The sequence below is a fragment of the Bolinopsis microptera genome, chromosome 5, assembly GCF_026151205.1.
Source record: "Bolinopsis microptera isolate Bmic1 chromosome 5, MBARI_Bmic_1.0, whole genome shotgun sequence".
Taxonomy (NCBI): Eukaryota; Metazoa; Ctenophora; class Tentaculata; order Lobata; family Bolinopsidae; genus Bolinopsis; species Bolinopsis microptera.
In genome coordinates, this window is record NC_087076.1 from 6,845,035 (window position 1) to 6,872,329 (window position 27,295).

The 27,295-nt window shown below is 51.6% G+C and overlaps 1 protein-coding gene across 6 annotated transcripts; it reads left to right on the top strand.

Annotated features, from left to right (window-relative positions):
- On the top strand, nt 1-26,812 carry LOC134814736 (cyclin-dependent kinase-like 4). 6 transcript variants are annotated; one of them, XM_063822929.1, is made up of 13 exons: nt 1-211; nt 626-820; nt 1,530-1,620; nt 1,978-2,065; nt 22,183-22,295; nt 22,470-22,609; nt 22,965-23,135; nt 23,536-23,607; nt 24,699-24,857; nt 25,151-25,290; nt 25,547-25,668; nt 25,910-25,971; nt 26,173-26,812. In XM_063822929.1, the coding sequence occupies exons 1-13, from the start codon at nt 44-46 to the stop codon at nt 26,203-26,205; spliced, it is 1,554 nt and encodes a 517-aa protein (XP_063678999.1). In that variant the 5' UTR covers nt 1-43; the 3' UTR covers nt 26,206-26,812. The 6 variants fall into 6 exon arrangements, with proteins under 6 accessions (XP_063678999.1, XP_063678996.1, XP_063678998.1 ...); XM_063822926.1 differs by having other exon boundaries at nt 25,535-25,668; nt 26,173-26,665; XM_063822928.1 differs by having other exon boundaries at nt 22,965-23,126; nt 25,535-25,668; nt 26,173-26,650.
- The last annotated feature ends 483 nt before the right edge of the window (nt 26,813-27,295 follow it).

The following is a 27,295-nucleotide window of genomic DNA, read 5'->3' on the forward strand; positions in this document are numbered from 1 at the left end:
AGGTAGCTAAAGATGATTTTATAAATGCGTGGCAATGACATAGATGGAAAAGTATGAGAATTTGGGATTGGTCGGGGAAGGGTCCTATGGGATGGTTATGAAATGCCGGCACAAGGAGACAGGTCAACTTGTAGCCATTAAGAAGTTTCTCGAAAGTGACGATGATAAAACTGTGAAGAAGATTGCAACTCGTGAGATTCGTATGCTCAAGGTACAGTTAAAGCTACATACAGAATTGGTGACAGAGTTCTGAACTTTCCTTGTGTCAATTGACTTATTCACATCTATAATAATTTCTTTCATTCAAATGTTTGATTGTTTCTGAATAGACTCAGTGAAGACAGATGCTAATGGAAATAGATATTCAGCTATTTATTTACAATCTGTCTTCACTGAGTCTATTCAGAAACAATCAGAAATTTGAATGAAAGGAATTATCAAATCATGAGACTCATTAACACTACACGAATCCACCAGATTACATCTGTAATAACTTAAAATATCTTGACTTCTTTCACATCTTTGTTTTTCCTCTAATCGAAATCGGGTAAAAAAACTCGTCTTTATGTTGCTTATCGCAACATAAAGACGAGGGGTCATAGTAATCCAACATATCTAATTTCAGGCTCTTCGTCACGAGAATCTAGTAAATCTGATAGAGTACTTCCGTCGTAAGAAAAAGTTGTATCTTGTATTCGAGTTTGTGGATCACACTGTACTTGACGATTTGGAAAGGTATCCAAACGGTCTGGAGGAGCAACTTGTTAGAAAAATAACCTATCAAGTTCTTAGAGCCATTGAGTTCTGTCATCACCACAACGTAAGTTTCAACCACTGTTAAGCAACATCGGTCTAAATTCTTTAGAATAAGTCCGACTGGCGAGAAATAGTGAATCCGATTTATTCAGTGTTTCCAAAGAAAACCCATGTGGTTTGTATAACTATGATAATGCAATCTTTGTGGAATTTTGGCCTGTAATTTAATTTTGTACATAATATGTTACAGACATGATAACATTACCATGCCGACACGTCAACCATGCCATTTACCAGCAGTGCCTGCGTACTGCTTAATGAGAATCAGTGATCTTAAACATTTAAACAACAATCACGTGTACAAATGTAATATCATGGATTCACGTCTAGACGACTGAAATGTGACCGACCTTTGTCCACACAGTAAACAATTAGAATTCTCATGTGCAGTGATCGCCATAAAATATTATTTTTCATGCTTGAATATCAAAATGACAAATGTCAAGTATAATTTTTGACATGGATAAGATGCAATGAGAGTACATGAGGGACGATTACTGCCAAGAAGATTCTATTTTCAAATCTTAAAGTTATTAAGAAAATGCTGCATGGCTTATTGTGCTATTGGTGGTCGCAGATGTACCTACATAAGTTAATAAAATATTCTACTGCAAAAGGCATTGTTCCTTCAGAATATGTAAACTAGACACTATTTCTGTGATAAAGAACTAATATTTATGTGCTTAAAGTAATAGCAATTTAACTTTCTGCAGATAATTCATAGAGACGTAAAGCCGGAGAACATTCTGGTTTCGAAGATGGGAGTCGTTAAATTATGTGACTTTGGATTTGCTCGAACATTAGGTAAGTCCTACAAAGTTTTTACATGTTACGGAGATATATTTGATCCTTTTAAATAAGTGTTAGCTAGTAACAAGTCGTTAGTGGTCGTCTGATGAGCTGAACTCAGTACACCTGGTCAAGCACACTTTACGAAAAGTCTGCCTTAATAACCACCTGCTCCCCTGGAGACATTACCTGTCCGTGTCTCACATTTTCGTAACTGAGTAACATCAAGATGGCTGTGCCCTTTATCTTAATTCCAGTATTACTAATATACTCCAGTTCCATTTAATCGAATTGAACTGTTCTACCCTATATATATAATGTGATTGAAATACCTGTAACCTGCTCTGAAGTTGTAAGTTCATGTAATTTCAGCTGGTCCGGGTGAAACGTACACTGATTACGTGGCTACGCGATGGTATCGGGCTCCCGAACTCCTTGTAGGAGATGCCAACTACGGGAAGTGAGTACTTAATTTGGAGTAGAGATCAGGGGGTGGGGAGCCCATTTGGGGTAGAGATCAGGGGGTGGGGAGCACATTTGGGGTACAGATCAGGGGGTGGGGAGCACATTTGGGGTAGAGATCAGGGGGTGGGGAGCACATTTGGAGTAGAGATCAGGGCCGGGGGTGGGGAGCACATTTGGGGTAGAGATCAGGGGGTGGGGAGCACATTTGGAGTAGAGATCAGGGGGTGGGGAGCACATTTGGGGTAGAGATCAGGGGGTGGGGAGCCCATTTGGGGTAGAGATCAGGGGGTGGGGAGCACATTTGGAGTAGAGATCAGGGGGTGGGGAGCACATTTGGGGTAGAGATCAGGGGGGTGGGGAGCACATTTGAGCTAGAGATCAGGGGGTGGGGAGCACTTTTGGGGTAGAGATCAGGGGGTGGGAGCACATTTGGAGTAGAGATCAGGGGAGGGGAGCACATTTAGAGTAGACATCAGGGGGTGGGGAGCCCATTTGGGGTAGAGATCAGGGGGTGGGGAGCACTTTTGGGGTAGAGATCAGGGGGTGGGGAGCACATTTGGAGTAGAGATCAGGGGGTGGGGAGCACATTTAGAGTAGAGATCAGGGGGAGGGGAGCACATTTGGGGTAGAGATCAGGGGGTGGGGAGCACATTTGGAGTAGAGATCAGGGGGTGGGGGAGCCCATTTGGGGAAGATATCAGGGCCGGGGTGGGGAGCACATTTAGAGTAGAGATCAGGGGGAGGGGAGCACATTTGGGGTAGAGATCAGGGGGTGGGGAGCACATTTGGAGTAGAGATCAGGGGTGGGGAGCCCATTTGGGGAAGATATCAGGGGAGGGGAGCACATTTAGAGTAGAGATCAGGGGGTGGGGAGCCCATTTTGGGTAGAGATCAGGGGGTGGGGAGCACATTTAGAGTAGACATCAGGGGGTGGGGAGCCCATTTGGAGTAGAGATCAGGGGGTGGGGAGCACATTTGGAGTAGAGATCAGGGGGAGGGGAGCCCATTTGGGTTAGAGATCAAGGGGTGGGGAGCACTTTTGGGGTAGAGATCAGGGGGTGGGGAGCACATTTGGAGTAGATATCAGGGGGTGGGGAGCACATTTAGAGTAGAGATCAGGGGGAGGGGAGCACATTTGGGGTAGAGATCAGGGGGTGGGGAGCACATTTGGAGTAGAGATCAGGGGGTGGGGAGCCCATTTGGGGAAGATATCAGGGGTGGGGAGCACATTTAGAGTAGAGATCAGGGGGAGGGGAGCACATTTAGAGTAGAGATCAGGGGAGGGGAGCACATTTAGAGTAGAGATCAGGGGGTGGGGAGCCCATTTAGAGTAGAGATCAGGGGGAAGGGAGCACATTTAGAGTAGAGATCAGGGGGTGGGGAGCCCATTTGGGGTAGAGATCAGGGGGTGGGGAGCACATTTAGAGTAGACATCAGGGGGTGGGGGAGCCCATTGGAGTAGAGATCAGGGGGAGGGGAGCACATTTGGGGTAGAGATCAGGGGGAGGGGAGCACATTTGGGGTAGAGATCAGGGGGTGGGGAGCACATTTAGAGTAGAGATCAGGGGGTAAGGAGCACATTTAGAGTAGAGATCAGGGGGAGGGGAGCACATTTGGGGTAGAGATCAGGGGGTGGGGAGCACATTTAGAGTAGAGATCAGGGGGTGGGGAGCACATTTGGGGTAGAGATCAGGGGGTGGGGAGCACATTTAGAGTAGAGATCAGGGGGTGGGGAGCACATTTGGAGTAGAGATCAGGGGGTGGGGAGCCCATTTGGGGTAGAGATCAGGGGGTGGGGAGCACATTTGGAGTAGAGATCAGGGGGTGGGGAGCACATTTGGGGTAGAGATCAGGGGGTGGGGAGCCCATTTGGGGGTAGAGATCAGGGGGTGGGGAGCACATTTGGAGTAGAGATCAGGGGGTGGGGAGCATTTGGGGTAGAGATCAGGGGGTGGGGAGCCCATTGTGGGGTAGAGATCAGGGGGTGGGGAGCACATTTGGAGTAGAGATCAGGGGGTGGGGAGCCCATTTGGGGTAGAGATCAGGGGGTGGGGGAGCCCATTTGGGGTAGAGATCAGGGGTTGGGGAGCACATTTGGAGTATAGATCAGGGGTTGGGAGCCCATTTGGGGAAGATATCAGGGGTGGGGAGCACATTTAGAGTAGAGATCAGGGGGAGGGGAGCACATTTAGAGTAGACATCAGGGGGTGGGGGGGCACATTTGGAGTAGAGATCAGGGGGTGGGGAGCACATTCGGGGAAGAGATCAGGGGGTGGGGAGCACATTTGGGGTAGAGATCAGGGGGTGGGGAGCACTTTTGGGGTAGAGATCAGGGGGTGGGGAGCACATTTGGGGTAGAGATCAGGGGGTGGGGAGCACATTTGGAGTAGAGATCAGGGGGTGAGGAGCCCATTTGGGGTAGAGATCAGGGGGTGGGGAGCCCATTTGGGGTAGAGATCAGGGGGAGGGGAGCACATTTGGGGTAGAGATCAGGGGGTGGGGAGCACATTTGGGGTAGAGATCAGGGGGTGGGGAGCCCATTTGGGGTAGAGATCAGGGGGAGGGGAGCACATTTAGAGTAGAGATCAGGGGGTGGGGAGCCCATTTGGGGTAGAGATCAGGGGGTGGGGAGCACATTAAGAGTAGACATCAGGGGGTGGGGAGCCCATTTGGAGTAGAGATCAGGGGGAGGGGAGCACATTTGGGGTAGAGATCAGGGGGTGGGGAGCACATTTGGAGTAGAGATCAGGGGGTGGGGAGCACATTTGGAGTAGAGATCAGGGGGAGGGGAGCCCATTTGGGTTAGAGATCAAGGGGTGGGGAGCACTTTTGGGGTAGAGATCAGGGGGTGGGGAGCACATTTGGAGTAGATATCAGGGGGTGGGGAGCACATTTAGAGTAGAGATCAGGGGGAGGGGAGCACATTTGGGGTAGAGATCAGGGGGTGGGGAGCACATTTGGAGTAGAGATCAGGGGTGGGGAGCCCATTTGGGGAAGATATCAGGGGTGGGGAGCACATTTAGAGTAGAGATCAGGGGAGGGGAGCACATTTAGAGTAGAGATCAGGGGGAGGGGAGCACATTTAGAGTAGAGATCAGGGGTGGGGGAGCCCATTTAGAGTAGAGATCAGGGGGAAGGGAGCACATTTAGAGTAGAGATCAGGGGGTGGGGAGCCCATTTGGGGTAGAGATCAGGGGGTGGGGAGCACATTTAGAGTAGACATCAGGGGGTGGGGAGCCCATTTGGAGTAGAGATCAGGGGGAGGGGAGCACATTTGGGGTAGAGATCAGGGGGAGGGGAGCACATTTGGGGTAGAGATCAGGGGGTGGGGGAGCACATTTAGAGTAGAGATCAGGGGGTAAGGAGCACATTTAGAGTAGAGATTCAGGGGGAGGGGAGCACATTTGGGGTAGAGATCAGGGGGTGGGGGAGCACATTTAGAGTAGAGATCAGGGGGTGGGGAGCACATTTGGGGTAGAGATCAGGGGGGTGGGGAGCACATTTAGAGTAGAGATCAGGGGGTGGGGAGCACATTTGGAGTAGAGATCAGGGGGGGTGGGGAGCCCATTTGGGGTAGAGATCAGGGGGTGGGGAGCACATTTGGAGTAGAGATCAGGGGGTGGGGGAGCACATTTGGGGTAGAGATCAGGGGGTGGGGAGCCCATTTGGGGTAGAGATCAGGGGGTGGGGAGCACATTTGGAGTAGAGATCAGGGGGTGGGGAGCACATTTGGGGTAGAGATCAGGGGGTGGGGAGCCCATTTGGGGTAGAGATCAGGGGGGTGGGGAGCACATTTGGAGTAGAGATCAGGGGGTGGGGAGCCCATTTGGGTAGAGATCAGGGGGTGGGGAGCCCATTTGGGGTAGAGATCAGGGGTTGGGGAGCACATTTGGAGTATAGATCAGGGGTTGGGGAGCCCATTTGGGGAAGATATCAGGGGTGGGGAGCACATTTAGAGTAGAGATCAGGGGGAGGGGAGCACATTTAGAGTAGACATCAGGGGGGTGGGGGGCACATTTGGAGTAGAGATCAGGGGGTGGGGAGCACATTCGGGGAAGAGATCAGGGGGTGGGGAGCACATTTGGGGTAGAGATCAGGGGGTGGGGAGCACTTTTGGGGTAGAGATCAGGGGGTGGGGAGCACATTTGGGGTAGAGATCAGGGGGTGGGGAGCACATTTGGAGTAGAGATCAGGGGGTGAGGAGCCCATTTGGGGTAGAGATCAGGGGGTGGGGAGCCCATTTGGGGTAGAGATCAGGGGGAGGGGAGCACATTTGGGGTAGAGATCATGGGGTGGGAGCACATTTGGGGTAGAGATCAGGGGGTGGGGAGCCCATTTGGGGTAGAGATCAGGGGGAGGGGAGCACATTTAGAGTAGAGATCAGGGGGTGGGGAGCCCATTTGGGGTAGAGATCAGGGGGTGGGGAGCACATTAAGAGTAGACATCAGGGGGTGGGGAGCCCATTTGGAGTAGAGATCAGGGGGAGGGGAGCACATTTGGGGTAGAGATCAGGGGGAGGGGAGCACATTTGGGGTAGAGATCAGGGGGTGGGGAGCACATTTAGAGTAGAGATCAGGGGGTGGGGAGCACATTTAGAGTAGAGATCAGGGGGAGGGGAGCACATTTGGGGTAGAGATCAGGGGGTGGGGAGCACATTTAGAGTAGAGATCAGGGGGTGGGGAGCACATTTGGGGTAGAGATCAGGGGGTGGGAGCACATTTAGAGTAGAGATCAGGGGGTGGGGAGCACATTTGTAGTAGAGATCAGGGGGGTGGGGAGCCCATTTGGGGTAGAGATCAGGGGGGTGGGGAGCACATTTGGAGTAGAGATCAGGGGGTGGGGAGCACATTTGGGGTAGAGATCAGGGGGTGGGGAGCCCATTTGGGGTAGAGATCAGGGGGTGGGGAGCACATTTGGAGTAGAGATCAGGGGGTGGGGAGCACATTTGGGGTAGAGATCAGGGGGTGGGGAGCCCATTTGGGGTAGAGATCAGGGGGGTGGGGAGCACATTTGGAGTAGAGGATCAGGGGGTGGGGAGCCCATTTGGGGTAGAGATCAGGGGGTGGGGAGCCCATTTGGGGTAGAGATCAGGGGTTGGGGAGCACATTTGGAGTATAGATCAGGGGTTGGGGAGCCCATTTGGGGAAGATATCAGGGGTGGGGAGCACATTTAGAGTAGAGATCAGGGGAGGGGAGCACATTTAGAGTAGACATCAGGGGGTGGGGGGCACATTTGGAGTAGAGATCAGGGGGTGGGGAACACATTCGGGGAAGAGATCAGGGGGTGGGGAGCACATTTGGGGTAGAGATCAGGGGGGTGGGGAGCACTTTTGGGGTAGAGATCAGGGGGTGGGGAGCACATTTGGGGTAGAGATCAGGGGGGTGGGAGCACATTTGGAGTAGAGATCAGGGGTGAGGAGCCCATTTGGGGTAGAGATCAGGGGGTGGGGGAGCCCATTTGGGGTAGAGATCAGGGGGAGGGGGAGCACATTTGGGGTAGAGATCAGGGGGTGGGGAGCACATTTGGGGTAGAGATCAGGGGGTGGGGAGCCCATTTGGAGTAGAGATCAGGGGGTGGGGAGCACATTTGGGGTAGAGATCAGGGGGTGGGGAGCCCATTTGGGGTAGAGATCAGGGGGTGGGGGAGCACATTTGGAGTAGAGATCAGGGGGTGGGGAGCCCATTTGGAGTAGAGATCAGGGGGGTTGGGAGCCCATTTGGGGTAGAGATCAGGGGGTGGGGAGCACATTTGGAGTAGAGATCAGGGGATGGGGGAGCACATTTGGGGTAGAGATCAGGGGGTGGGGAGCCCATTTGGGGGTAGAGATCAGGGGGTGGGGAGGCACATTTGGAGTAGAGATCAGGGGGTGGGGAGCCCATTTGGGGTAGAGATCAGGGGGTGGGGAGCCCATTTGGGGTAGAGATCAGGGGTTGGGGAGCACATTTGGAGTATAGATCAGGGGTTGGGGGAGCCCATTTGGGGAAGATATCAGGGGGTGGGGGAGCACATTAGAGTAGAGATCAGGGGGAGGGGGAGCACATTTAGAGTAGACATCAGGGGGTGGGGGGCACATTTGGAGTAGAGATCAGGGGGTGGGGAGCACATTCGGGGAAGAGATCAGGGGGTGGGGAGCACATTTGGGGTAGAGATCAGGGGGTGGGGAGCACTTTTGGGGGTAGAGATCAGGGGGTGGGGAGCACATTTGGGGTAGAGATCAGGGGGTGGGGAGCACATTTGGAGTAGAGATCAGGGGGTGAGGAGCCCATTTGGGGTAGAGATCAGGGGGTGGGGGAGCCCATTTGGGGTAGAGATCAGGGGGAGGGGGAGCACATTTGGGGTAGAGGATCAGGGGGTGGGGAGCACATTTGGGGTAGAGATCAGGGGGTGGGGAGGCCCATTTGGAGTAGAGATCAGGGGTGGGGAGCACATTTGGGGTAGAGATCAGGGGGTGGGGAGCCCATTTGGGGGTAGAGATCAGGGGTGGGGGAGCACATTTGGAGTAGAGATCAGGGGTGGGGAGCCCATTTGGAGTAGAGATCAGGGGGTGGGGAGCACATTTGGGGTAGAGATCAGGGGGGTGGGGAGCACATTTGGAGTAGAGATCAGGGGGGTGAGGAGCCCATTTGGGTAGAGATCAGGGGGTGGGGAGCCCATTTGGGGTAGAGATCAGGGGGAGGGGGAGCACATTTGGGGTAGGAGATCAGGGGGGTGGGGAGCACATTTGGGGTAGAGATCAGGGGGTGGGGAGCCCATTTGGAGTAGAGATCAGGGGGTGGGGGAGCACATTTGGGGTAGAGATCAGGGGGTGCGGAGCCCATTTGGGGTAGAGATCAGGGGGTGGGGAGCACATTTGGAGTAGAGATCAGGGGGGGGGAGCCCATTTGGAGTAGAGATCAGGGGGTGGGGAGCACATTTGGGGTAGAGATCAGGGGGTGGGGGAGCCCATTTGGAGTAGAGATCAGGGGGTGGGGAGCATCATTTGGGGTAGAGATCAGGGGGGGGGGAGCCCATTTGGGGGTAGAGTCAGGGGGTGGGGAGCACATTTGGAGTAGAGATCAGGGGGTTGGGAGCCCATTTAGAGTAGAGATCAGGGGGTGGGGAGCACATTTGGGGTAGAGATCAGGGGGTGGGGAGCACATTTAGAGTAGAGATCAGGGGGTGGGGAGGCACATTTGGAGTAGAGATCAGGGGGTGGGAGCCCATTTGGGGTAGAGATCAGGGGGTGGGGAGCACATTTGGAGTAGAGATCAGGGGGTGGGGAGCACATTTGGGGTAGAGATCAGGGGGTGGGGAGCCCATTTGGGGTAGAGATCAGGGGGGTGGGGAGCTCATTTGGTGTAGAGATCAGGGGGGTGGGGAGCACATTTGGGGTAGAGATCAGGGGGTGGGGAGCCCATTTGGGGTAGAGATCAGGGGGTGGGGAGCACATTTGGAGTAGAGATCAGGGGGGTGGGGAGCCCGATTATGTGTGGTTAGGGAGATCCAAGGGGGCGGTGGGGAGCCCATTTTGAGGGTAGAGAACAGGGTGGGGAGCAGACATTTGGAGTAATAGAATCATGAGGGTTGGGGAGGCGCCATTTCGGGGAAGATAATCAAGGGTGGGAGCACATTTAGATAATAATTTTGTAAGATCGAGGGGAGAGGGTGTAAGCACATTTAGAGCTAGGACATGGCAGGGTGGGGGCGTAACATTTGAGTAGGAGATCAGGGGGATGGGGAGCCATTTGGGGTGAGCTAGATCAGGGTGGGAGGCACATTTGGAGAGAGATCAGGGGTGGGGTAGGCCCAGTCTTTGAGTAGTTAGATCAGGTATAGTGGGGGGGAGCAACATTTGGGTAGAGATCAAGGGGGTGGGAGCAGCCATTTGGAAGTAATGAGGATGCAGGGGGTGGGAGCAGCATTTGGTATCGAGATCAGGGGTGGGGAGGGCCCATTTATGGGGGTACAGATCAAGAGGGGATGGGAGCTACATTTGGAGTACAAAGGATCGAGGGGGTGTGGGAGCCATTTAGAGTAGTAAGATCAGGGGGTGGGAGGGCACATATAGAGTAGGAGATCAGGGGGTGGGAGGTAAGCTACATGTGATGTAAGATCAGGGGGTAGGGGACGCCCATTTGGGGTAGAGATCAGGGGGGTGGGGAGGGCACAATTTGGATATACGATGCCAAGGGGTGGGGAGGCACATTTGGGTAGAGATCAGGGTTGGGGAGCGTGGGGGGGGGGGGGGGGCGGTGCACAAATTGGAGATATAGATCAGGGGGTGGGAGCACATTTGAGGGTAGAGAGTCAGGGGGTGGGAGGCCGGCATTTGGGGGTATGAGATCAGGGGGTGGGGAGCACATCTTGGAGATGATGAGATCTAGGGGATGGGAGGTCCCATTTGGGTAGGAGATCGAAGGGGGTTGGAGGAGCATTTGTGTTTTTGTTTTGTTTATGTTTAGTAATTTTTTTTATATAAAGAAAAAAAGTTAAAAAGTGGTGTTTTAAAAAAATTTAAATAAAAAAATTGTTTTTTTAAGAAAAATTATTTTTGAGAGGAATTTTGTGAGGAGAGTAAGGGGTTGGGGAGGCAGTCATTTGGAGTAGGAGAACAGGGTGGGGGGGAGCACATTAGAGGGTAGTAGGGAGATCCAGGGGTGGGGAGGGCCCTATTTGGGTAGAGATTCAGGGTGGGAGCACATTTGGAGTAGAGATCGAGGGGGGTGGGGACGCCATTTAGATTTGTAGAGATCAGGGGGTGAATGGGGCACATTTGGGGTAGAGCTCAGGGGGTGGGGAGGGGCAGGCATTAAAAATTAGAGTAGAGATCAGGGGGATGTGGGAGCTACATTGGAGGTAGAGATCAGGGGGTGGCGAGGGTGGGGAGCCCTATTTGGGCTAGAGACCTAGAGGGGGTGTGGAGCATGCATTTGGAGTAGAGGTTATCAGGGGGGTGGGGAGTCACATTGTGGGGTAGGATCAGGGGGTGGGAGCCCATTTGGGGTAGAGATCCAAGGGGGTGGGAGGAGGCTACATTTGGAGTATAGTGGAGATCAGGGGGGGGGGGGGGGGGGGTGGGGAGGGCACATTGGGGTTAGAGATCATGGGGTGGGGAGGCCCTATTTGGGGTTAGAGATCATGGGGTGGGGAGGCACATTTGGAGTAGCAGATCAGGGGTGGGGGAGGCCCTTTTGGGTAGAGGATCATGGGGTGGGGGAGCCCATTTGGGGTAGAGATCAGGGGTTGGGGGAGGGCACTTTTGGAGTATAGATCAGGGTGGGGGCAGACCCCCCCCTTTTGGGAAGATAGCCAGGGGTGGGGAGCACATGTTAGAGTAGAACAAAGAATATGCATGGGGGGAGGGGAGGGCAGCATTTATGTAGTAGGGATCATCAGGGGTGGGGTGCACATTTGGGTAGAGATCATGGGTGGGGAGCCCATTTGGGGTAGAGGATCAGGGGGTGGGGAGCACATTTGGAGTAGAGATCAAGGGGGTGGGGAGGCCCATTTGGAGTAGAGGATCAGGGGTGGGGGAGCCATTTGGGGTAGAAGATCAGGGGGTGGGGAGCTCCATTTGAGTAAGATCAGGGGGTGTGGAGCACATTTGGGTTAGAGGCAGGGGTGGGGAGGCCGCATTTGGGGTAGAGAGTCAGGGGGGTGGGAGCACATTTGGAGTAAACGGAGATTGTAAACATGGGGGTGGGGGAGGCCCATTTAGTAGTAGTAGATCAGGGGGGTTGGGAGCACATTTAGAGTAGGAGATCTAAAGGGGTGGGAGCACATTTTGAGTAAGCATGATCAGGGGGGTGTGGAGCCCATTGGGGTAAGAGCTCACAGGGGATGAGGGAGCGAACTATTTGGAGTAGAATCAGGGGGGGGGGGAGCTACATTTTTGGGGTAGAGATCATGGGTGGGGAGCGACATTTGAGGGAATCAGGTTGGGAGGGGGCACATTTTGGGTAAAGAACATGGTGGGGAGCCCATTTGGGTATGGAGATCAGGGTGGGGAGTAGCTACATTTGAGTAGAGGGATCAGGGGTGGGTTGAGCCCAATATTGGGGGTAGGAGGATCCATGGGGTGGGGAGCGCCATTTGGGGTAGAGATCAAGGGTAGGGGAGGCACATTTGGAGTATAGATCAGGGGGTTGGGGAGCGCTCAGTTTGGGGAAGGATATCAGGGTGGGGAGGCTAGGCATTTAGAGTACAGATCAGGGGAGGGGAGCACATTTAGAGTAAGACATCAGGGGGTGGGGCGATACATTTGAGTAGTAGATATGCAGGGGGTGGGGAGCACATTCGGAGAGAGAATCAGGGAAGTGGGAGCACATTTGGGGTAGAAAGATCAAGGGGGGGGGAGCGACTTATTTGGGTTTTAGAGATACAGGGGGGTTGGGGGAGCAACATTGGGGTAGTGATTCAGGGGTGGGGAGGGGCACATTTGGAGTAGAGATCAAGGGGTGCGAGAGCCCATATTGGGGTAGGGAGATGTAAGCAGGGGGAGGGGGAGGTCCGCATTTTGGGTATAATATCAGGGGTGAGGGGAGGGGCACATTTGGGGTAGAGATGCAGGGGGTGGGGAGCACATTGTGGTATTAGATGCAGCTGGGGTGGGAAGGCCCTATTTGGAGTATGAGATCAGGGGGGTGGTGGAGGCACATTTGGGGTAGAGATCATGAATGCAGGGTGGGAGCCATGGTGGGGGGGGGGGGGGGGGGGGGGGGGGGGGGGGGGGGGGGGGGGGGTGTGTGTTGTTGGGGTGAGATCAGGGTGGGAGGCACAATTGGAGTAGAGATCAAGAGGTGTCCCAAGGTGGATGAAATCAGGGGGTGGACCCATGTGGGTAGAGATTCAGGGGTGAGGGAGGCATCATTTGAGTAGAGATCAGGGTTTGGGGAGGCACATTTGGGGTGTACTCCAGGGGTGGGACCCATTGGGGTAAGGAGATCAGGGGGTGGGAGGGCACATTGGAGTAGTTGATCAGGGGTGGGAGGCCGCATTTGGAGTAGAGTAATCCGAAAGGGGTGGGGAGCCATTGGGGTAGAGATCAGGGGGTGGGGAGGCACGATTTGGGAGTAGAGATCAGGGGTGGGGAGCACTTTTGGGGTAGAGATCAGTGGGTTGGGGAGCACTATTTGGGGAGTAGATCAGGGGTGGGGAGCACATTTGTTGGGGTAGAGATTCAGCGGGGTGAGGGGAGGGCCCCATTTGGGTTAGAGATCAGGGGGTGGGAGCATTGGAGTAGGATCAGGGGTGGGACCCCATTTGGTAGAGATCAGGGGGTGGGGAGCACTTTGGGGTAGAGATCATGGGGTGGGAGCACATTTGGGAGTAGAGATCAGGGGGTGGGGAGCCCATTTGGGGAGTAGAGATCAGGGTGGTGAGCACATTTGGAGTAGAGATCAGGGGTTGGGAGCCATTGAGGGTAGATATCAGGGGGGGGGGAGCACATTTGGAGTAGAGATCAGGGGGGTGGGAGCACATTTGGGAGTAGAGATCAGGGGGTGGGGAGCACATTTGGGGGTAGAGATCAGGGGGTGGGGAGCACATTTGGGAGTAGAGATCAGGGGGTGGGGAGGGGCACGATTGGGTATCGAAGAAGATCTAAGGGGTGGGGAGCCCATTTGGTAGAGATCAGGGTAGAGTGAGCCCATTTGGGGTGAGAGATCATTGGGTGGGGAGCCCATTTGGGGTTAGGAGATCTAGGGGAAAGAGGGAGCACATTTGGGGTAGAAGTATCAGGGGTGGGGAGCACATTTGGGTAGAGACTAGGGTGGGATCTCATTTGGGAGTAATAGATCAGGGGGGGGAAGCACATGTGGGGATAGAGATCTATGGGGTGGGGAACACTATTTTGGGTAGAGATAGGGGTGGGGAGGGCTATCATTTGGGTAGAGATCAGAGAGGCTTGGTGGGGGGGGAGGCACCTTGCGAGTAGAGATCAGGGGGTGAGGAGCCTCATTTGGGTTGATTATGAAGATCAGGGTGGAGGGGCCATTTGGTAAGGATCTAGAGGGGAGAGGGAGCACATTGGGTATAGAACAGGGGGTGGGGAGGCACATTTGGGTAGAGATCAGGGTGGGGAGCGCCATTTGGAGTAGAGATCAGGGGGTGGGGAGCACATTTGGAGTAGAGATCAGGGGGTGGGGAGCCATTTGGGGTAGAGATCAGGGGGGTGGGGAGCACATTTGGAGGTAGAGATCAGGGGGTGGGGAGCCATTTGGAGTAGAGATCAGGGGGTGGGGAGCCCATTTGGGGTAGAGATCAGGGGGTGGGGAGCACATTTGGAGTAGAGATCAGGGGATGGGGAGCACATTTGGGGTAGAGATCAGGGGTGGGGAGCCCATTTGGGGTAGAGATCAGGGGGTGGGGAGCACATTTGGAGTAGAGATCAGGGGGTGGGGAGCCCATTTGGGGTAGAGATCAGGGGGTGGGGAGCCCATTTGGGGTAGAGATCAGGGGTTGGGGAGCACATTTGGAGTATAGATCAGGGGTTGGGGAGCCCATTTGGGGAAGATATCAGGGGTGGGGAGCACATTTAGAGTAGAGATCAGGGGGGAGGGAGAGCACATTTAGAGTAGACATCAGGGGGTGGGTGGGCACATTTGGAGTAGAGATCAGGGGGGTGGAAGGAACACATTCGGGGAAAGAGATCAGGAGGGTGGGGAGCACAATTGGGTACAGATCAAGGGTGGGAGCACATTTTTGGGTAGAAGGATGCAGGGGTGGGAGGCACATTTGAGGGTAGTAGATCCAGGGGGTGGGGAGCACATTTGGAGTAGAGATCAGGGGTGAGGAGCCCATTAGGGGTATGAGAGATTCAGGGGTGGGAGCCTCTTTGGGGTAGAGAACAAATTCAGGGAGGGGAAGGGCGGTCACATATTAGGGGTAAGAGATCAGTGGGGTGGGGAGCACATTTGGGTATAGAACAGGAGAGCTGGGCGGGCCCATATGGAGTAGACGAATGCATTGGTTGGCGGAGTGTCACATTTGGTGAGAGAACTATATAGGTGTATGGGAGCCCATTTGGGGTGATACTGAGAATCAGGGGTCAGGGGAGCACCGTTTGATTTGGAGTAGAGATCAGGGGGTGGGGAGGCCCATTTGGAGTAGAGATCCAGGGGGTTGGGGCATCATTTGGGTAGAGAAATCAGTGAGGAGGGGACGCACAATTGGAGTAGAGTATCAGGGGGTGAGGAGGCACACATTTGGGGGTAGGAAAGATGCATGGGGGTGGGAGCCATTTGGGTAGAGCTCAGTGGGGAGGGAGCACAAGTTTAGAAGGGTATAGGATTCAGGGGTTGGGGTAGGCACACTCTGGGGTAGATATCGAGAAGGGGGTGGGGTATGGCCGCATTTGATGTAGGAGAACAGGGGTGGGGAGGCACATTTGGTATCGATCATGAGGGTGCGAGCGCATATGGGGTAGAGATCAAGGAGGGTGGGGAGCAGCATTTGGAGTAGGGAGATTTCAGGGGGATGTGGGGAGCCCATTTGGAATAGAAGATCAGGAGGTGGGGAGCACCTTTGGGGATAAGAGATTCAAGTGGGGGTGGGGGCAGGGCACCATTTGGGGTAGAGATCAGGGGGTGGGGAGCACATTTGGAGTAGATGCTCAGGGGGTGGGGAGCCCCATTTGGTGTAGAGAGATCAGGGGGTGGGGAGGGCCCATTTGGGGTAGAGTTCAGGGGGTGGGAGCACATTTGGGGTAGAGATCAGGGGTGGGGGAGCACATTTGGGTAGAGATCAGGGGGTTGGGGAGGGCCCATTTGGAGTAGAGATCAGGGGGTGGGGGAGCACATTTGGTGGTAGAGATCAGGGGGGTGGGGGAGCCCATTTGGGGTAGAGATCAGGGGGTGGGGGGTGAGAGCCATTTGGGGTAGAGATCAGGGGTGGGGAGCCCATTTGGGGGGGGGGGTGGGGGGGGGGGGAGGATCAGGGGGTGGGGAGCACATTTGGGGTAGAGATCAGGGGGTGGGGAGCCATTTGGAGTAGAGATCAGGGGGTGGGTAGGAGCACATTTGGTGTAGAGATCAGGGGGTGGGGGAGGCCCATTTGGAGTAGAAGATCAGGGGGTGGGGAGCACATTTGGAGTAGAGATCAAGGGGTGGGGTGCCCATTTGGAGTAGAGATCAGGTGGTGGGGAGCACATTTTGGGTAGGAGATCAGGGGGGTGGGAGAGCCCTTTGGGGTTGAGAATCAGGGGGTGGGGAGCACATTTGGAGTAGAGTTCAGGGGGTGGGGAAGCCATTTGGAGTAGAGATCAGGGGTGGGGAGCCATTTGGAGTAGAGATCGGGGGTGGAGGAGAGAACATTGGAGTAGAGATCCAGGGGATGGGGAGACATTTGGGGATGAGAGATCAGGGGGTGGGGAGCCATTTTGGGTAGAGTTCAGGGGCGTGGGGAGCACATATGGAGTAGTGGATCAGGGGGTGGGGAGCCCATTTGGGGTAGAGTATCAGGGGGTGGGGAGCCCATTTGGGGTAAGAGATCAGGGGGTGGGGGAGCACATTTGGAGTAGAGATCAGGGGGTGGGGAGCCCATTTGGGGTAGAGATCAGGGGTGGGGGAGCACATTTGGGGTAGAGATCAGGGGGGTGGGGAGCACATTTGGAGTAGACGATCAAGGGGGTGGGGAGCACATTTGGGGTAAGAGATCCAGGGGTGGGGAGCACATTGGAGTAGAGATCAGGGGGTGGGAGAGCACATTTGGGGTAGAGATCAGGGGGTGGGGAGCCCATTTGGGGTAGAGATCAGGGGGTGGGGAGCAACATTTGGGGTAGAGATCAGGGGGTGGGGAGCCATTTGGGGTAGAGATCAGGGGGTGGGGAGCCATTTGGGGTAGAGATCAGGGGGTGGGGAGCACATTTGGGGTAGAGATCAGGGGGTTGGGGGAGCCCATTTTGGGGAGATATCAGGGGTGGGGAGCCACATTTGGAGTAGAATTACAGGGGGTGGGAGCACATTTGGAGTAGAGATCAGGGGGTGGGGAGCCCATTTGGGGTAGAGATCAGGGGGTGGGGAGCACATTTGAGAGTAGAGATGGATGGGGATGGGAGGCCCATTTGGGGATGAGTATCAGGGTGGGGATGGCCGCATTTGGGTAAGAGATCAAGGGTTGGGTAGCACATTTGGAGTATAGAGGGGGGGTCAGGGGGCTTGGGAGCGCATCTTGGGAGACAGATATTCAGGGGGTTAGGGGATAGGCAGCATTTAGAGCTAGAGATCAAGGGGGAGGGGGAGCACTATTTAGAGTAGACATCAGGGGGTAGGGGGGCACATTGGAGTAAGAGATCGAATGGGGGTGTGGGAGTGGCACATTACGGAGAAAGAGATCAGGGGTAGGGAGGGCACATTTGGGGTAGGAAAGGCAAGAGGGTGGGGGAGCGACTTGTGGGTAGAGATCAGAGGGTGGGGAGCACAATTAGGGGTAGAGGATCAGGGTGGAGTGGGGAGGCACGATTTGGTAGTAGAGATCAGAGGGTGGAGGAGGCTCTCATTTGGGGGTAGAGATCAAGGGGGGTAGGGGAGCACATTTAGGAGTAGAGATCAGGGGGATGGGTAGGCACATTGTAGAGGGTAGAGCATCAGGGTTGTGGGGAGCTCATTGGGTAGAGATCAGGGGGTGGGGAGCACATTCGGGGTAGAGATCAGGGGGTGGGGAGCACAATTTGGGGTAGAGATCAGGGGGTGGGGAGCACATTTGGGGTAAGATCAGGGGGTGGGGAGCAACATTTGGGGTAGAGATCAGGGGTTGGAGCACATTTGGAGTAGAGATCCAGGGGTGAGGGAGCCCATTTGCTAGAGTCAGTGGGAGCCCTTAGAGATCATGGGAGGAGCCTTGGGGAGAGCACGACATTTGGGGGTAGAGATCAGGGGTGGGGAGCATTTGGAGTAGAGATCAGGGGGTGGGGAGCACATTTGGGTAGAGATCAGGGGGTGGGGGACCCATTTGGGGTAGAAGATCAGGGGGTGGGGAGGCCCATTTGGGGTAGAGATCAGGGGGTGGGGAGCACATTTGGGTAGAGATCAGGGGGTGGGGAGCACTTTGGAGTAGAGATCAGGGGGTGGAGGAGCCCATTTGGGTAGAGATCAGGGGGAGGGGAGCCCATTTGGGGTAGAGATCAGGGGGAGGGGGAGCACATTTGGGGTAGAGATCAGGGGGTGGGGAGCACATTTGGGGTAGAGATCAGGGGGGTGGGGAGCCCATTTGGAGGTAGAGATCAGGGGGTGGGGAGCACATTTGGGGTAGAGATCAGGGGGTGGGGAGCACATTTGGGGTAGAGATCAGGGGGGTGGGGAGCACATTTGGAGTAGAGATCAGGGGGTGGGAGGCCCATTTGGAGTAGAGATCAGGGGGTGGGGAGCCCATTTGGGGTAGAGATCAGGGGTGGGGAGCACATTTGGGGTAGAGGATCAGGGGGTGGGGGAGCACATTTGGGTAGAGATCAGGGGGTGGGGAGCACATTTGGAGTAGAGATCAGGGGGAGGGGGAGCACATTTAGAGTAGGACATCAGGGGGGTGGGGGGCACATTTGGAGTAGAGATCAGGGGGGTGGGGAACACATTCGGGGAAGAGATCAGGGGGTGGGGAGCACATTTGGGGGTAGAGATCAGGGGGTGGGGAGCACTTTTGGGGTAGAGATCAGGGGGTGGGGAGCACATTTGGGGGTAGAGATCAGGGGGTGGGGGGAGCACATTTGGAGTAGAGATCAGGGGGTGGTGAGGAGCCCATTTGGGGTAGAGATCAGGGGGTGGGGAGGGAGCCCCATTTGGGGTAGAGATCAGGGGGAGGGGAGCACATTTGGGGTAGAGATCAAGGGGGTGGGGAGCAACATTTGGGGTAGAGATCAGGGGGTGGGGGAGCCCATTTGGAGTAGAGATCAGGGGGTGGGGAGCACATTTGGGGTAGAGATCAGGGGGTGGGGAGCCCATTTGGGGTAGAGATCAGGGGGTGGGGAGCAACATTTGGAGTAGAGATCAGGGGGTGGGAGCCCAGTTTGAGTAGAGATCAGGGAGTGGGGAGCCCATTTGGGGTAGAGACTCAGGGGTTGGGGAGCCCACATTTGGACGATCTCAGAACAGGCGTGAGCCATAGAGCTATCAGGGAGGGGAGTCCACATTTAGAGTAGAGCTCAGGGGAGGGGGAGCCCATTTAGAGTAGAGATCATGGGGGAGGGAGCACATTTGGCGGTAGAGATCAGGGAGTGGGGCACCCATTCGGGGAAGAGATCAGGGGGTGGGGAGCCCATTTGGGTAGAGATCAGGGGGTGGAGCAACGTTTGGGGTAGAGATCAGGGGGTGGGGAGCCCCATTTGGGGTCGAGATCAGGAGCACATGGAGTGGGGGCGAGCCCATTTGGAGTAGAGATCAGGGGGTGGGGAGCCCATTTGGAGTAGAGATCAGGGGGAGGGAGCACATTTGGAGTAGAGATCAGGGGTGGGGAGCCATTTGGGGTAGAGATCAGGGGGGTGGGGAGCACATTTGGAGTAGAGATCAGGGGGGTGGGGAGCCCATTTGGAGTAGAGATCAGGGGGTGGGGAGCCCATTTGGAGTAGAGATCAGGGGGTGGGGAGCACATTTGGAGTAGAGATCAGGGGATGGGGAGCACATTTGGGGTAGAGATCAGGGGGTGGGGAGCCCATTTGGGGTAGAGATCAGGGGGTGGGGAGCACATTTGGAGTAGAGATCAGGGGGTGGGGAGCCCATTTGGGGTAGAGATCAGGGGTGGGGAGCCCATTTGGGGTAGAGATCAGGGGTTGGGGAGCACATTTGGAGTATAGATCAGGGGGTTGGGGAGCCCCATTTGGGGAAGATATCAGGGGTGGGGAGCACATTAGAGTAGAGATCAGGGGGAGGGGAGCACATTTAGAGTAGACATCAGGGGGTGGGGGGCACATTTGGAGTAGAGATCAAGGGTGGGGAGCACATTCGGGGAAGAGATCAGGGGGTGGGGAGCACATTTGGGGTAGAGATCAGGGGGTGGGGAGCACTTTTGGGGTAGAGATCAGGGGGTGGGGAGCACATTTGGGGTAGAGATCAGGGGGTGGGGAGCACATTTGGAGTAGAGATCAGGGGGTGAGGAGCCCATTTGGGGTAGAGATCAGGGGGTGGGGAGCCCATTTGGGGTAGAGATCAGGGGGAGGGGAGCACATTTGGGGTAGAGATCAGGGGGTGGGGAGCACATTTGGGGTAGAGATCAGGGGGTGGGGAGCCCATTTGGAGTAGAGATCAGGGGGTGGGGAGCACATTTGGGGTAGAGATCAGGGGGTGGGGAGCCCATTTGGGGTAGAGATCAGGGGGTGGGGAGCACATTTGGAGTAGAGATCAGGGGGTGGGGAGCCCATTTGGAGTAGAGATCAGGGGGTGGGTAGCACATTTGGGGTAGAGATCAGGGGTGGGGAGCACATTTGGAGTAGAGATCAGGGGGTGAGGAGCCCATTTGGGGTAGAGATCAGGGGGTGGGGAGCCCATTTGGGGTAGAGATCAGGGGGAGGGGAGCACATTTGGGGTAGAGATCAGGGGGTGGGGAGCACATTTGGGGTAGAGATCAGGGGGTGGGGAGCCCATTTGGAGTAGAGATCAGGGGGTGGGGAGCACATTTGGGGTAGAGATCAGGGGGTGGGGAGCCCATTTGGGGTAGAGATCAGGGGGTGGGGAGCACATTTGGAGTAGAGATCAGGGGGTGGGGAGCCCATTTGGAGTAGAGATCAGGGGGTGGGGAGCACATTTGGGGTAGAGATCAGGGGGTGGGGAGCACATTTGGGGTAGAGATCAGGGGGTGGGGAGCCCATTTGGGGTAGAGATCAGGGGGTGGGGAGCACATTTGGAGTAGAGATCAGGGGGTGGGGAGCCCATTTGGAGTAGAGATCAGGGGGTGGGGAGCACATTTGGGGTAGAGATCAGGGGGTGGGGAGCACATTTGGGGTAGCAATAACTTTGTTAGAGCACATATTATTAGATTTAATTTCCCAGTAATTCCACTCATCCTTGCAGTCAGTTGTGGGAAACTAGGCAGTATCGAGATAGCCCGACCACTGGTCCGCGGACCACTGTCTACCAGATCATATTACTGTATAATAACAGTATCCCCTGAATCAAGCAACAGGTGTTTGTGAATAGTTGATTGGTTACCAGATCATATGAATGGTATGTATGGTATCTTGGATGCAATTTGTTACATTTGGAGCGGACACGAGGAGCATGAGCAGAGGAGTTAGCAAGACCTCCGGCATCAGAAGATGCTACAGGGTCATGAGCAGCGCATGATATACCAGCATGCCTCTTGTTGCAGAAAACGCAGAAGATGATGTGAACCCTGCTTGATTCAGGGGATGATGTGAACCCTGCTTGATTCAGGGGATACTGTTATTATACAGTGGTCCGCGGACAGTGGTCCGCGGACCAGTGGTCGGGCTATCTCGATACTGCCGGAAACTAATGGGCACCGAAGAATTCTCAACAATTATAATTTACAAAATCCGTAATGATCATATAATATGGGGTTATGTGTAAGCATAATATTTATTGTGTGCTCGTAAATATCAAGTTACATCGTCATGGTTTCCAATGCTAAGTAACGTTATTAGGTTAGTCCTGACTTATTGGACTTGGAGCTTGCTGTTTAATGACTGAACCCAGGTTATTGATTTTATTATTAACTTCAGATACTGATGTAGGCGTGGACAAGTTGAGAAGTCTTGATTCAAGAGATTTAATTAAGAGTAGATCCGATTATTTAGTTTATGTCTGGAAAAGTATGTGTTTTAGAAGTAATGGAACGAAACTTGATATGATAAGAATGGAGGACACCAGGCCAGGGGGCAAGGGAGATGTGACTTGCTGATTCTAATCCCAGCAATAGCAAATAAAAAGCTCAGATTTACTCGGACTTAGCAATGTCTACTCAGTGCTCTGGGAGACTTTAGTAGTACTGATAAAAAGTTATAGCTCTATTACTATGATATTTCCAAAATGATTATCAGCTATGGCGTGGGGAAGGGTAGCTGTATCTAAACTGAAAATATCTCTAACCTTTTCACTCTGGTCTGATTCACAAGAGTGATCTCTACTCTTAAAGTCTAATATCTGACGTTAGACTCTAATTTCTAACTCTAAACCTCTAACCCACCTCAGAGCGGTTGACCTGTGGGCTATAGGCTGTCTGATTGTTGAGATGTTGACAGGGAACCCCCTCTTTCCTGGTGACTCGGATATTGATCAGTTATATCACATAACCTCATGGCTGGGTCAGTCTAAAGTGTAAAGTGACGTCATCTTCGTTTAGTAACCACGTTTTTGAATTATTCGTTACGATTTGTGTAATTATTCCGCAATCGCGTAGGAGGATCCAGTGCATTATGACAACTTAATGCCCAACGTCCAAATTTATTAATCACAAGATTTTAACATTCTCTTAACAGGTAATCTGAGCCAAAGATATAAGGATATATTTATGAAGAACCCAATATTTGTGGGCATGAAGTTGCCGGAAGTGAACCATGTCGACCCACTCGAAAAGAGACTTCCTGGACTGTCTTCCCACTCAATTGGTATAGTAAAGGTGAGGCTAATAAGGCATTAATTGCCTGCCTACCTGCTTAGGTAGTAGGAACTACATGCCTAGGTCGATCCAAATGAAGTCTGGAACGAGTTTCGTGACAGCGCTTCTGTCCATTTATCTCCATCACACATGAGCAAACGTAACTTATCAGGTTCCAGTAGGTGTGGTTAGTTAGGTCTCAGTGGCTGGGTGTGCTATTTCTAGCAGACTGATTATCCTTGTTAAAGATTCGGTCCCCAACTGGCCCAGTGATACAGATGATTTTGATCCAAAATATCGTCCTAGGAGTCCTTCTCGCTTGCTTATTAGGAACTGTCCATTAAAAACTAACATTTAACTCAAAACATTTTAACAGGATTGTTTGATGCTGGACGCAGACGACCGCCCAACATGTACCCAACTTCTCTCACACTCCTACTTCAACCACGACAACTTCGGACACCGCTTCATACTGGAGCTCAGGACCAAAATACACAAGGAATTTGGGGGCAATGCTGTATTCTCCAAAAAGTCCAAGGTAGCCAAGGTAATTGAAATAAGTGGCACGTGATCACAGCAAAGTGAGGCCTTCTCTGAAGACAGGCATTCAGCAATCAGTGTTTTGTCAATGTTTGTCCGCTTGTAAGCAGCGTCACCCTCCATTTGACGTTGTCAAGGGAGTAAAGCACGGCTTTTAAAAAACTGTGATCAGTGCTCACACGTGATCTGGTCTTTATTACACGTGACCAGTACACATTTAGTGTTTTAAATGAGATGACGTGTTAGCTGTATATTCCTCCAAGGTGTTCCAAATTACAGTGTACTCGCATACAGTCTGTTAGGTGTGTAATAATGTGCAGACCGTAGCAGATCTTACAAATATCATGAATGTGTGCGCGTTGTAAAATGTAAATGTTTTTTAGTGTTAAATATGTCAAGTATTTCAGGATCACAATGTTGCCAAGCAAAGTAAAACCAGTCATGCATTCGGTCGTTCCTTTTCGTACTCACACTCGGAGGTATGGATTGTCTGAAAATACGTTTCAGGTCCCTTTGATTTAGGACTTCTTCCCTCTGATCTTCCCTTTATTCTTCAATCATTGGTGTTGAGTTGGAGTGATGCCTGATTAGCATTCATCTTATTATCTGTAATCATCTCACTGTCTTTGATTATCTCATTATCTATTATTATCTCTTTCTTTGTCTAGCTATAACACGCATGTCATCTTTTTGTGTTTGCCAGTTAAAAATAACTTGATTACAGAATATCTGTCTCCTGTTTTGTCCCAAGTTTTGTGACTGTGTTGACTGTGAATAGGTTTTATGTGAGACAGACATCACAGCAGTAGGTTTTCATTCTCTACCCATGACGAACTCATTATAATCCTGAACCTGTTCTGAACAAAGCAATCAGCTTAGGCGCATACTAGGCTTGGTTTATTTAGACAATCTCAGAGTTAAGATTGATTCATTACATCTACAGGATTCACTTTAGCTTGATGTATGTACAGTGTACTAAATACAATTCCCTTAATGCAATTGAATGGGTATTTGGTAGAACACAAGTGACCTCGCCAGAGATAAGAGCTCGATACCACATTTCCCTGGACCGCTGCGTATGATGGAGCTATATAATGCGTTCTGTGCTTGTCTTGAAATTGTCGGACTGACAAGCATGTACTTGTATTTTAACATGATTCTCTCTCTCTCTCTCTCTCTCTCTCTCTCTCTCTCTCTCTCTCTCTTTCTCTCTCTCTCTCTCTCTTTCTCTATCTCTCTCTCTCTGTTTCTGAACGCCACATTATTCTGTCCCCACCTCTGATATACACGCAAGCACTACAAATATCCGTAGTGTTTTCTCCTGGAGTTTCGCTCCATTGTCGGTCACAACAATAGATAAGAGAAAAGAGCGTCTGGGATGGATCATGCATCTTACTTTTTGTGTTTTGTGAATGACACTTCATCGTCCGAGATCAACTTTAACAGTCGTACAGCACTTCTTTGTAGTTTTATCTTTTCTTCTTCATTCGCGTCAATGGCAAATTGTCATATCTCTATTCTATGAAATATCTTTGAATTCTCTCAAAAATAAATTAACTCAATCCCGCAGGATACAGCGGCGATGCGAGAAAAAAGGAAATCACAAGATGACAGCAGACACAACAATCCGCCTAACAAATCAGTTGTGGTAAAACAGTCAAAATCTTACGGTGCTGAGCCTGCCATACCGTCTCTCAAACGCTCTGAGAACTGTGAAAATATATACCAGGTAAACGAACACTCGGGAATACATGTTTGGGAGAAAGGGGTCAGAGGTGGTTAGATAAAAGTATATCAGTTTTCTGGTGTAACTAAGGCCCTCAACAGCATTGGGAGATGGGAAGTTCGATAGTTCAGCTAAGATGTAATGAGTTGTCGACTGATATCCACCTTGTAATGTACAAGAGGGGCGTTTAAAAATTCCTAACCAGAGGCGACTATGAGATCCCCTAGGCTTACGACTTTACAAGTTAAGTTTATTTAAAGCACCTTTATGCTAATAACACATAGAAAATAATCCAGGTTTCACGCACTGGAGGTGAGGATGGTGACGCAGCACTAACACTCCCTCCCGCTCCCAAGAGCAAGACGAGCGTCGTCTCAAACGACGAGAACCCTCTTACTTCACCGGAATCTAAACAAGAACCGGTCCCACCGACTAAGTTAGCCTTTTTCAGCACCTCACAATCTTTTACCACAATCTTGTCAATGTTTACTGGACCGCTCGACTCAGCTGTCATAGTTACCACATAATTTGAAAATTGAACATGGCTTGGTCAGCGGACAGCATTTTTGATAATCATGATTAACGTATTGATATGAAGTTAGTAAGGTCTTATCTCATGTTTTAGAATCTAGCGTTGCCATAGGAACGACTCATTTCTCTACATGTAACAAAAAACCTAGGAATACTCGCAGTTTCGATTTCGGTGGCAGAGGAGCCAAACCTGCTGTTAAAGGTCTCTACGGGAACAAGAAAATGTACAAGAAGGAAGATTCCAGATCCCAACTAACCCTGCCTCACCTTTCTAAATATGAAGGTCTGTACAGAAAGGACCAGAACTTTCCAATTTCCATGCTCGATAGTGTTATTTTCTAGGCTTTGGTAATGATGTTTGTCAAGTCAAATTAGATCGCTTCACAATAGAAGTTTCTAGAAAATATATAGAAACTTTAGTGTAACATTAACGTTTGGTTATCTATTTGTAAATGACCCTATTTATAGATAATAAGCTTTGAGTTAGTCATTTAAAAGTTAATAACGTAGTGTTCTAACTTCAGAGAAGCAGAAGTCTCGTGCCAGCAAGCTTCACCAGATTTCAATAGACCCATTCCCGAACCAGGTGATTTGAACGACACGAGACCTAGCTTTCTTATCATTAGCCTAGAATCAGACTTGTTATTACTCAACTGACAACGATTAGTTCTTATGATCTGTTCAAACGACAGTTCTAGTTTGTTCTCCCGATGACCATTTGATTGGCTAATGACCACATAATAGGATAATCATGTTATAACCATTATGATCATTTAAAATATTTCAGAACTCCCAACTAAATGGTCGAAGGTTCAGTTGAACAAATCCCTGTTAATACGACTCGAACTAATGTTAAACCTCGTCACTGCCCACAAAGTCCCTCGTGCCCTGTTACCGAATAAAGACGACGTTTAGACTTTTAACCACATCATTGATTTCAATAGGACTTGTTGATTGAAGCACTCACGATCATAAGGTCGTCAGAATGGGGTTTACAGTACCAGATAAAAGACTTAATGTTTTACTCTTGTATCTTTAACAAAAAAACGCTCAAAAAGAATGTAGTTGGTCGGTTTAAAGCTTGAACGCAGAACGTAAAGATTTGATGTAGATCGAAGGTGACAGACGATTCTCTATTCTGAATTTATCACGAATGTTTTAATTATATTCACTCCCTAGCTGTTGATTCTTCCCAATGTTATACTCCTATCTTGAACTGTAAACAATATGAACAGTATAATCAAATGTACGATAACAAATAACTGAATTTCAATTGTTTCAATACTGTGTTAGGTGTTCCAGTAGGTAGGTTTGTTCGTGAGGATGGAATTAAGATAGTTTTGAGGCGTTAAGAAACAAGAACAGAAAAGTTTAAACATAAGTCCTGTAGTATTGAGTAGAAACCGGTAGAAAATTAAGTTTTGACTAATACGTAGTTAGAATTGTACCATTTTCAAGGATGCAGTATTTGGATCCGGGTTCGATTTTATGGAACGCGCGATTTATAATTTTGTTGTTAAATTAATACTATGAGCGCTGTGTGCGATATTTTATCGCGCGCATTATTTGTTCTTGTGGCTCGACTTTGAAAAACAAAACAGATTTTCCGAACTAAAAGTCCATCACGAGATCAATTTTCAACTGCACTCTTAGAAAACATGAACTAAAAACTATCCTCATTTGTTAGTTTAAACATTGAAATTCTGCTACTCGTGGTCTTTAGTTAAAATTGTTAAGATATCTGTGTTCGACAGCAGTCAGTATGACTCCATTTTTATTAGCTGTGCTTGCGCCTTAATTGACACGCAAGATTGTGGTTAACCAGTTTTTAAAATAATGATTTATGGGCTTTCGCAGTTTCATTCTTTGCCGGAAGTATGTGGCACGTAACCATGTGTCTGAAAGGTTGC